Source organism: Chanos chanos, chromosome 4 (assembly GCF_902362185.1).
Source record: "Chanos chanos chromosome 4, fChaCha1.1, whole genome shotgun sequence".
Taxonomy (NCBI): Eukaryota; Metazoa; Chordata; class Actinopteri; order Gonorynchiformes; family Chanidae; genus Chanos; species Chanos chanos.
The window spans coordinates 16,047,565-16,059,190 of record NC_044498.1 but is presented as its reverse complement, the minus strand read 5'-3'; the positions used below and the strand labels follow the sequence as shown (position 1 = coordinate 16,059,190).

General features: G+C 39.5%; 1 protein-coding gene across 2 annotated transcripts in view; it reads left to right on the top strand.

The window, feature by feature from the left end:
- The first annotated feature begins 5,287 nt into the window (after positions 1-5,287).
- Positions 5,288-11,626, top strand: part of syncrip (synaptotagmin binding, cytoplasmic RNA interacting protein) — a 9,184-nt gene continuing 2,845 nt past the window's right edge. For both annotated transcript variants that reach the window (XM_030770531.1, XM_030770530.1), the window contains exons 1-9: positions 5,288-5,372; positions 6,749-6,908; positions 7,764-7,882; positions 7,967-8,074; positions 8,265-8,378; positions 9,351-9,527; positions 10,080-10,215; positions 10,741-10,946; positions 11,472-11,621. In XM_030770531.1, coding sequence (XP_030626391.1) covers positions 6,761-6,908; positions 7,764-7,882; positions 7,967-8,074; positions 8,265-8,378; positions 9,351-9,527; positions 10,080-10,215; positions 10,741-10,946; positions 11,472-11,621 — 1,158 coding nt within the window. In that variant the 5' untranslated portion in view covers positions 5,288-5,372; positions 6,749-6,760. The remainder of the gene's footprint in view (positions 5,373-6,748; positions 6,909-7,763; positions 7,883-7,966; positions 8,075-8,264; positions 8,379-9,350; positions 9,528-10,079; positions 10,216-10,740; positions 10,947-11,471; positions 11,622-11,626) is intronic.

Sequence of the window (11,626 nt, the reverse complement as noted above, 5' to 3'; positions counted from 1 at the left end):
TCACAGCTACTCTCTGTCAACCAGCCCCTTTCACAAATGCACCGCAACCCTAAAAAATCTAGACTCTAACTGGAGGGGCTGTATGTGTGAATGCAAATGTCCGAATCAGTCCGGTCGGATCCTAAACGAACTTTATTCTACTAGCCCCCTGGTACAAAGTCTGTTGTATGTTTGATTGAGTCCATGTGTGAATAGAGCGGATTATAGTCCAGAGAATGCACAGCGAGCAAGTGGGCGTGTTGATGCTGTCTCTAACATGCGACTGGCGCGAAACTGAAAGAATACAAACATCCGAGGGTGAAGAAGAAGGGTCATTTACACAAAGACGCCAATGAAAATGTCTAGCTGGAGACACGACAAAATTCAGGAGCTTCTGTCGTTAAGGGCAGAGAGAAGGCAGAGATGCAACAACCAACAAACACTACAACACAAGATGAGCACTCTAATGAATGATAAGTACAGTAAAGACAATGACAAACATGTATGCGTGGTTGCATGTGTTCGTAGTGTGTTTTAAACTTAAGGATAGTGAATTTGAATTGCAGATGTTTGTGTGTATATACCCGGGTAGACTGCTGTTTGCTCCGATTGTGCACCCCCAAAGCTAGCGCGCTATTTTAGTAAAATGGGTGCGGTAGTGGAATGCATGAGAATAGACATGTAACTGAGCACAAACAAGCACTGTTCACTTATTTGGTCAGGTTGTTGTGGGGCTATGAGTGCTGCTTGCGGCCTGAGACAGAACCCTCTGTCACACAGGTGGGTATGGGTATTCCTCCAGCTTAGAGACCTGATTCACCATAAGCTTACAGTCTCCACATATCCTCGCTGCCTTGTCTTCCTTAAAAACTGGAACAATGGGAGCCGCCCACCTTGAAAACTGGACAGGCTCAATGATGCCCAGCCCCTGGGAATGTTCCAGCTCCTCCTCGACTTTGCCTTTCATAGCATAGGGCACTGCTGTGGGCTCAAAAAAACATGGTGTGGCCTAAGGATGGACGTGGAGTTGAACTGTCACACCCTTCAGTGTGCCCAGTTCATCCCTGAAAACATCACTGTACCGCTGGAGAATGTCCTCAGCCTTCTGACCCCCAGCTGAAATGTCCACTCATGGCGAACCTAAATGAGGTATGGGCTGCCCCATATAGGTCCTGAGTTTGACCTTTGATGGTCTGATGGGAGGCAGATGGACCCCCATGTCCTCCTGTAAGTCTCCTCACTGATGACCAATGCAATAGCTCCTGAATCAACCTAAATGTCCTTACCCCTGACAGTGACTGTGGCATAATAGGATTCAGGTGGTTCCTCATCTGTTTCCACTCCAAACATGTTATAGGCACACGCTGCCTCTTCGTCTGATTCTTCTAGGTGGCTTGTGGGTGCCTGTTGAGCTTTCCCCTGCCCAGGCTTGACCTCACCCTTTGAACTCCAACACTTTTTAGCTAAGTGTCCCTTTTTGCTACAAGCATGGCAGTATCTTTGAATTTGCATAGTGTGTCCCTCCACACCAAAAACATTCCACACGCTATGCCTGTTTGTCAGCCTTTCTCCTGACATGGTGCTCTGCTGCTGAATATGACCCCCAAGTCCTTTCTGGATATCCTTGGCTTTATAAGCATTATTGGATTTTCAGCTCTGCATTTGTGAGGCCAAGGTGATCATTACCTTTCTGGAATGCATACAGATTTGTTTGGAAGACAATTTTATCAATAAGTGTGTCAGGAAAGAGGTTTGCCCTGCACATGAAGCACATGCCTCTCCTCAAATGTGGGTGGGACCCCCTTGAAACTATTGTCCTTACATTTCCAGGTTCTAGACCTCCCTTTTAGTTTTGTGAACACTTCAACCTGAACATCTGCCTCACTGTCTGTCTCTGTCTCTGAGCTGTCACTGGAATCCCTTCTCTCCTTTGCATCTGTCTGATCTTCCTCATCGCTACCACTGCCACTGCACTCTGACCCACTTTCTTCTGGAATATCCTCAATCATCCTGTAGTTTTGTCTAACTGGCCAGTATCCTCCCTGAGTGGAAAACATGACATACTGTATATGTTTTTACCAAACAGCACATCTCTACCTGGACAATAGTCTCTATATTGCACTGGGTAACACTTTACATTACAATGACATTCTTGCAGTGTATTAGCTTTGTAAATGTATATACATTGTAAAAAGGCCACTGTAAATTATTACTTAGTATCGTGATAGCATAGCATGACAGTTGATAATGATAACATTGATTTAATACTTTTCTCTCACATATGCAGGCACCACACACACGCACGCGTGCGCATACACACACATACAAACAGAAGCACACAGGCTACACCATCATTCACTCGTATACACTATAGGCTATATATGACTATAGGCAATATATTACATGCAAAACCCATCGACCTCAACCTGGCCTATATATAGTTTATAATCACTTTATAACAAGTAAGTTGACCATAATAAACTGACAAAAATTATATACTTGTTTAATTAAAATATCCAAGCAGGGCTCACAAAATTTCTAAATACCTGGTAGCCCTTCAGGCAGGCATTCTTCAGATTTTGGTGGTCTGAAATGCATTTTGACTAGCCCAACGATCATCAGAATAAATGTTCATTTAGATCCATTAATGCACTGAAACTTCTATATGATCAATATGACATGATTAACTAGCAAATAAAATATTGGATGCAGCTTGGTAAGCATTTTTGCTAGCTAGCATAGCTAGACACAAAAAAGTTCAAAAGTTCAAGCAAATGTTCATATAAACTTTCCAACATAACACTACATCAAGAACTGTATTTGTATTCATTTTTGACAACATTGTCCTACAAATCCGTTATGATCTTCTTCTTATAACGTTGCTCTTAGCTTTGGGTCAGATTCTCAAAACTCACTGTACTTTACAACTGGCGTCGTTTGATTGGATTGTAATAATCTTTGTGATTTAATAAAAGATATTTTCAAGCTTCAAAAAAAAAAATTCACATACTACCTCCCCACGTAGTGCACTACATCGTATTAACTATATAGTAAATAGTGAAAGAGTGAACAAGCGAGCGATTTTGAACACAGCTTCTTCTTTCCAGCAGACTAGGCACGGTTTAGTGCATTGCTGTCTCACACTTGTGTAGTTACATCATTGCCACTTTAGATCTGTGAAGGCTCTACCAGTCAACGCGGTATAGTCAAAATCCATACTGAAGGGCAAATTCATACTGGTGTACTTTCTATACTGTTTATACCATCCAAACCTAAAAGGAGGGAATTTTATTTCACTTGGGGGGTAATTTCTGATAACCCGTCTGTGTTGTTACTTTTTGGTAGCCCAATGGGAAAACTTGATTTTGCAAAATCGCTATCCCTGCCAAGTGAAAACTGTATCATTATTTTAAATAAAACATGCAAAATAGAGATGCATGGAAATATAAGCCCTTTTTGCCTGTCTGGGTATCTTAGAATAGAAGGATTTAACAGATGTTCCTGAGGTACTTGGTGTGTCTCCAGGGGCCATCTACATAGAGCCTGTCCACTTCCTGTTAATGCCATTGTACTGAAATTGTCTGCAATTCTCCTAGAGTGCGTGGGATAGTCCTCAATGAATGAGAGTGAATGGAGCTAAACAGCTAAAATGACTATTTACACCTGCTTCCAGACAAAAATAAGCCAATATTGGTACAATGGCATTAATTGAAGTGGACAGGCTCTATGGGCTCTGGTGTCTCCTTTTCCTGCTGCCATTGTGAATGTATGATGTCATACCTCAAACAGACAATGATACACAAAGACAATAGTTATATCCTACAGGGGCAGATTTTAAGGTCCCCTTAGTGACATATAGAATTCTACATGGGCTTGCACCAGCCTATCTATCTGACTTAATTACAACCTGTAACCCCCCTCGCCCCCTGCGCTATAGAAACTGGGGAGGCAAACTCTCTTCATACGTTTAAAACTAAAGACTTATCTATTGTCTCTAACTTATGGATAATATCATAGGATTTGGAGAATATAATAGGATTTAACTTTGTTGTGGACATGTAAAGCCCTTTGAGTCTATAAATAGTGATATAAGGTTTTAAATAAACTTGTTATTATTGTTATATTATTATTATTATTATTATTATTATTATTATTATTATTATTATTATTATTATTACTACTACTACTACTATTATTATTATATCAATTTGTGGGCAAGGCTCAAGGAAGTGCATCCCCTGGTGGTTTGGACAAGGAAATACAAATTAAATAATCACAAATGGCTACTAAATATCTGTCCACTGTTGTGGACACCATGCATGAAAGGGTTAAATATTAACTCAACGGCTGCCTTTGAGCATAATGCACAGTTGATTTGATTTCCACTGTTTCCTCCATATTTGGTAATTGACTTCAGACAGGTGAGCTGTGGTCTCGCAAATTGTTGAATGGACAGTTTTTAATCACAGAAAATTAAATAAAGCAAGGATTTCTTAAGAGTGTAAGATAACTTAGTTTCAAATAAAGAGGAATCACTTACATCAAGTTAAATGCCTGTGAGTCTTTTTTACCCCCAGCCTTGCTTTCAGATCCTAGACTACCTATGCCCCACCAAGAATAACTTCTGATGTTATACTGAACACTAATGCTGAATGAATCAACCACTCTCTCCAAGCCATGTTTAGGAAGGTTGTTTGCAAAGTAAATGGATCACTAAAAATACTATCTGGTGGTTCCATCAGCTGACAGAGAGCAAATCTTTGATGTGTTTATGATGATGATGCTGATGCTGATGATCACCATTAAGTTTTTTTGCTTTCGTTTCAATACTTTAAGTTTACAGACATTTCTATTTTTTTACAGAGGGTGGTGGTGCTGAGGTTTTCGATTTGGGTCTCCTAGAAATATTAATCATGTCATACACACCTTGGCACACACGGCCGGCAAATCGTAATGTAATGCACGGAGGGTCCAAAGGTTGTAATTATAGCTCTGTTTGTGGTTTAATCTGTTTTGGTCACATATTTAATGGTATTGGGCATGCAGTGCATTATGCTTTTACTCGGTAACTTGTAGCGTACGTTTCTGGTGGACAATTGTTTGTTTGTATGTGTGTGTGTGTGCGTGTGTTGGGCTGTAATATAACCTCTCGGTCTGGTGCTCACCAGTCTCCGCCCTAGATAGTTACAATCGGAAAAGGCTAGCCCGTGAGTGGATGTCTCAGAAACCCCATACATGCGAGAGAAATCCTAACGTGAGCACAGCCGCCATTTTACATTATTTGAAGTGAAAGAAACCGGACCTACGCCGGGAGTCGTAGACCCCTTTCCTTTTGAAATATCATCCCCAAAAATAATTAAGCATATTCGCGCACCTTAGTGACCCATCGCAAGGTAAATGCATGTCAAAATGTTAACTGTTTAAATGCTAAATTCGTTATTTGTTTCGTTACTGTAATGTTTTTGCACAAAGTGATAAGTGATTTGGATGGAACACCCGGCTTTTTGAAAATGGACTCCAGTATAGCTCACTATTACAGCGGCACATTGGGCCTTTGACATGCTAATAACAAATGGTGCTCCACGATTACAGCCACAGAGTGTATGATGTTTACGCTGTTTGGCAATAATGCAAAAGAAGTCACGCTAACCTTAGTAAACACTATGTAAGCTGTAGGTTCAGGTACATGTTGGTTGCTGGCTAGATATACTATGTCGGCTATAAATCAAGGATGGTTAAGGAATCAAGAATTGAGAGTCTGGCTTGTTTATCCTAAGCGCTTTGAAGAACAAGACACACCGTCAATTCAGTGTCCAACATGTCAGCAATAATTTGGCAAGTGCGCCCCGAGGCTACTGGGGCATGGGTGTAGCTAATTTAACCTAAATTGATCTGCAGGATTTTGTGGCCTGCACCTCTGCTGTTACCAAAACGATTAAAATGATATTATGCAAGTAAAGCATTCATAATTTGCAGGACAGACTCGTAAGCTTTGTTTTTATTATTGTTGTTAAGTAGCTATTGTTCAGTCGATCTGATCAAGCAAGCCAATAATAACTTCAGGAAGTAGCATCTACCTAGTTATAAGTTCTGTTGGCTAGTTCATGTTGTTGGTATCGTTGGTGTTAAACAGTGACAGCAGCCACGTAGCATGAAAAAAGTTGTGCACATTATATGTTTTCATTCAGATGATCACTTTATATGGCAATTGTCCAACGAAGACGGATGTAACAACCAAGTGAACAGGGGGACAGGGACAAAAATTGAATCGCTCATCTGCTTGTTAACTTTTCTTTAAACAAATGCTGTGTAAATTGCTCTTATTTGAAGAATGTTAAGATCTATGCCGCGTTAGAACCATTTTATATAGGCAGCAGGTTTAGCCAGTTAGCACATGTTGTCGAGCTGGGGGTGTGGTAGTGCACACGCGCTGTTATTATTGTCTGGAATGCATACGCGTGCAATGAATAGTTCATGTATTGCCAAAGCGCTTCGAAGATCGCTGGCACTGTACATTTCGAGCTATCTTTCAGAAAATTAATGTTATTCATATTTTTAGTCGAATAGTTAGTGAATCCAGTTGCTCGCGTGAAGCTCGTAGATGTTCACAGAAAAGACAGTTGTACGGAGGGCCGTGGTGCTCCTGTATACTGGACAGCCAGTTTGCTCAGATTCGATACTGATGACATGACATGATGCATGGCCTATCATGGCTTATTTAAGATTCTGATCAAACGTTGGCTTAATTTCGCCATTTGTATTTGAACAGATTTCTGGGAACATGGCAACAGAACATGTGAACGGGAATGGTACAGAAGAACCAATGGACACGTCTGCTGCAGTTACTCATTCTGACCACTTCCACACTTTGTTAGAGGCTGGTTTACCACAGAAAGTTGCTGAAAAGCTAGATGAAATTTATGTAGCAGGTAAGATAAACATGAATTTTCATTGTCAATCAAATTTGCATCTAATGTCTTTAATAATGTTTTGGAATTGGAATTTGGATATTTACGCAACTGTATGTGGTTTCCCAAACAAATGGATACAGTGACCCCTAACAAGAAATTGTAATGTCGAGCAAGATTTTAGGGACTATGATTACATGTATCGGGCCTTGCAGTTGATTGAAAGAAGCCCCTTTTGGGGATTAACTCTCTGTTGTTACAGAGTAGCCCAGAGGGTGGGTGAATGGGGATGCTGTGTGTGTGTCTTGATATGGTCTCAGGGGGAATTAAGGCCAGCTAAGCATTTGCAAGAACAATAGCAGCAGCTGTCTAAGGCTGAGACAGGTGATGTCCTCCCAAAGTACATTGTCAACAGATACGGTAATTAGAAGGGGGCCTGCAATGGTTTTGGAACAGGGAGCTTTTAAGAAAACTGCATCTGATTTTATGGTTGTGCTGTGTGTTTGATTTATTTAGACCCAGTTATTTTAAAATGTGTTAGTCTGTATTACAAACAAGGGGGGATAATCTTCCTTTTCCCACCTCGTCCTGTAAACATTGTATGCATTGATTCATAGCTGCCTGTACTACACAGTGGACTGTAGGCATTCCTACCCTTGTGAATGTCTTTTTGATTTTGTCTTAATAAGCAAATTGCTTATTAAGTGTATGATTTTAATGCTTGTCCGTGTGATGATATCCGAACTCTCTCTCTGAGTAACTGTCATTATTATGATGGTAACTAATGATATCTGATTGGACAAAGCATACTATGATTTGTTTTGCTGACATTGCTAGATAAAGATACTCAAATTTGAAACATCACCCCTTCTACAGGCCTTGTAGCACACAGTGACCTTGATGAAAGGGCAATTGAAGCTTTGAAAGAGTTTAATGAAGAGGGTGCACTCCAAGTTCTCCTTCAGTTTAAAGAAAGTGATCTATCACATGTGCAAGTAAGTGTGTTTAGTGTTGCATTTAGTCAAAATTGAAAGGGGAAAAAAGTACAGAGATTTGAAAAACAGATTTTTTTCCCGCAGAACAAAAGTGCCTTTCTCTGTGGGGTAATGAAGACTTACAGACAGAGAGAGAAGCAGGGGACCAAAGTTTCAGACTCTGGCAAAGGACCAGATGAAGCAAAAATTAAAGTATGTTGATAATGACCTATTTCCTTCGCTTTCCTCTTTAAAAAATATTACACTTAATACTGTTTTTATTTACTCCTGTGCATATATACAACATACCTAGGATAAAATATTATCAGATTGTCTTGTCAGCAGATGCATCAGCTGTACTTAAATGGGTCTGTTGGATGCTGAATCTGCTTTGTATAAACAGGCACTGCTTGAGAGAACCAGCTATACACTCGATGTAACGACAGGTCAGCGAAAATATGGTGGGCCTCCACCAGAGTCTGTATACACAGGAGCACAGCCCCCTATTGGTACCGAGGTAAAAATTTGAAAGAAGGAAAAAAATGAATCAGTGGATGTATATGCAAGCTATTCTGTCTTTTTTTTTTTGTTGTTGTTGTTCTTGCTGTCCAAATGATGAATTCTATACTCTGTTCTGGAATAACTTTGCTTATACTGACAGTTTACCGCTAAGATCTGACTGGACAGCATATTCTAGTTAAGACAGTAGTTGATAACCAGCAAATGCTAAATTGAGCAACTCTGATGTACTTGGCCCTTACACATGGTGAAACTGTAAATAAAAGCACCGGGTTAAGCTCTTGATGCTGAATGTAGATATAACCAAACTAAAATGCTGTGTTAACGTGACACGAAACTTTCCGCCAGGTACCATATGATGGAAAACTACTCTGAAATCTACTGCCAAGAGCACAAAGATCACACTGGACCCATTAATGATTCGTGTTCCATGTGTATTAGGAAAATACTAGTTTCTGGACTAGTTTCATACCTTTTCTTAATAATTAAAAAAAATTAAAAAGAATTGGAAATTTGAAATTTTGTTTTAAAAAAAATCTTAAGGCTTTGTCCATTTTTCAGGAAAGACATTTAATTCATATAATGCTTGCTATGTAAAGAGAGTGAATATAATATTGTTTTTGTGTGTATACAGATGCAACATACTGGTTTATACAGTGTGCTCAACTGGTCTACATCTGCACTCAGCATCTAGCAGGGATTGATGGATTTAGTTATGCTCATGTTTCCATCTATATATGTAGTACCATGCGACAGCTTCCAGGGTCTGTCAGCAGTTCTTCATTAGTAATGGTCTATGCACTATGAGATTAAGATCTTCCATCATCTCTGATTACTTTTTTTTAGATGAATGAATATGACTCTGATCTTTTTTCAAAGTGGTTAAATCTGTAAAATTAACAAACTGACCTCGCCTTTAACTTGGGTTTTTTTGCTTGTTTTTTTGTTTTGTTTTGATTTGTATTTTTAGATTTTTGTTGGTAAGATCCCGAGGGATCTGTTTGAAGATGAGCTAGTCCCGCTGTTTGAAAAAGCTGGGCCCATTTGGGATCTGCGTTTGATGATGGATCCACTCAGTGGCCTGAACAGAGGTTACGCCTTCGTTACTTTCTGCACTAAAGAGGCCGCTCAGGAGGCTGTTAAGCTAGTAGGTATCTCTACGCTGTTTTACGGGCTGGTTTTTTTTTTTTTTTTCCCTTAATGTTCTGTCTCTTCTCTGATTATTGTCTGAGAGGCCTTTGAGAATATTTCATATTGGATCTGAATAGTAGACTTAGTGGTGAAAGGTCGATGCTTGTTTAATTGCCCAGTATTTAAGAAGGATGCTACTGCAGACAGTTTTTGTGAAGTGTTGAGGACAAATTTGCCTCCAGTGTCCCATAAATCAAAATGAATAGTTTTTTCTGTCACTCTGAAATTACATAGTGGTGGTCATTCATCTGAGAAGCTATTTTGAAGCAGAGGCAGCATGTGAGAACTCATATAAAGCACATGTAAAACCCTTCATGGGTAAAGGAGGAAATAAAGTGTTTTAATAAAAGGCGCATAATTGACAAATGATTACCTTATCATACCAAAGCAGTTATTATTTCCAGTAAGCTCAATATGGCTATTCACAATGTACTGTAGTTAATGTATTTTGATGTTTGAATAACAAATATTTGGGTTCAGATTTCAATTCCTGGTCCTCTCTCCACAGTGTAACAATCATGAAATTCGTCCTGGCAAATACATTGGCGTGTGTATTTCTGTTGCCAATAACAGGCTGTTTGTGGGATCCATCCCTAAAAGTAAAACTAAAGAACAGATAGTAGAAGAATTTTCTAAAGTTACTGGTGAGTAGGTTTGATTTCTCCCTAGATGAGGTGTGATGCGTAGATTATTGAGTAGAATGAATTTTGTGGAAGCTCAAAGACATTCTGAAGAGAGGTGTACTTCATGTAATTTATCGTTAAGATATGAAATGTAGAGATCAAATACCTCAGTACTCATTTTTGCAGTTTTCGTGTTGAGTGACAACACACTTTGTGAACCTCCAGTGCATTTCCAGTGGACGATTAGAAACCTTTGACTAATATGCTTGTTATTGCAACAGATTATTCATTCATTTTTCTGTGTAACAGTCCAGAGTGATTGGACGTTATTGAAAGACATGACTATTTTCACTGCTGCTGGTTTTAAATGGAATATCAGCCTTTGATTCACAATTTGCCTTCTGATGTTGAGCTCTCAGCATGCATCATTAGCCCTGATCAAGTTCATCAAGTTCAAACTGAAGGTGGTAGTCTCTTTTGTAACAGTCTAATGCCTTAATGCTCTATTGGTAACCTTCTGCCTTCTTTCCTTCTTTCTGTAAACAGAAGGTCTTAATGATGTAATACTATACCACCAACCGGATGACAAAAAAAAGAACAGGGGCTTTTGTTTCTTGGAATATGAAGACCACAAAACAGCAGCCCAGGCGAGACGCAGACTGATGAGCGGCAAAGTGAAGGTGTGGGGGAACTTGGTTACAGTAGAGTGGGCCGACCCCATCGAGGATCCTGACCCCGAGGTCATGGCAAAGGTAAAGCTGAGAGAGTCTTCAGTCATGGTGTTTTCACCACTCCGTGTACAACATTCTTATGTGTCCTGGAGGCCGTGAATCACTGTGGTATGCTGTAATGAATTATTAACATGACAGTAAAATTACAGACCTTTGTTTAATGTTTTTCAGTGGGGCATTGTGAGAATATTGCCACATTTATATTTAAATGAGGATTGTGGTGTTAGTAAAAAGAAGTTTGTGTTGGGAGGACAGTCGTAGTTAATGGCCAGCCTAACTTATAATTCACTTGCTTTAAATTGACTAAGATATTGGACTAACCAAATGTGAAATTTAGGTCAGTATTCTGTTTTGGAAAATGGACAGATGATTCAGACTCTTTAATATAGTAACATGATCAGTGTTGTATTCAGGTTTTTTTTTTGTTTTTTGTTTTTTTTTTTGGCATAGTGTAATTTTTGGTAAAAGAATGAGAAATGCTATGATCTAGGGTTTGTCATAATTTTACAGCCCGGTCTGTGTGTGTATTTGTGTTTTGATCCTTAGGTTAAGGTTCTCTTTGTCAGAAACCTTGCAAATAGCGTAACAGAAGAAATACTTGAGAAAACCTTCAGTCAGTTTGGCAAACTTGAACGAGTTAAGAAGCTGAAAGATTATGCTTTCATACACTTCGACGAGAGGGACGGTGCTGTTAAGGTAAG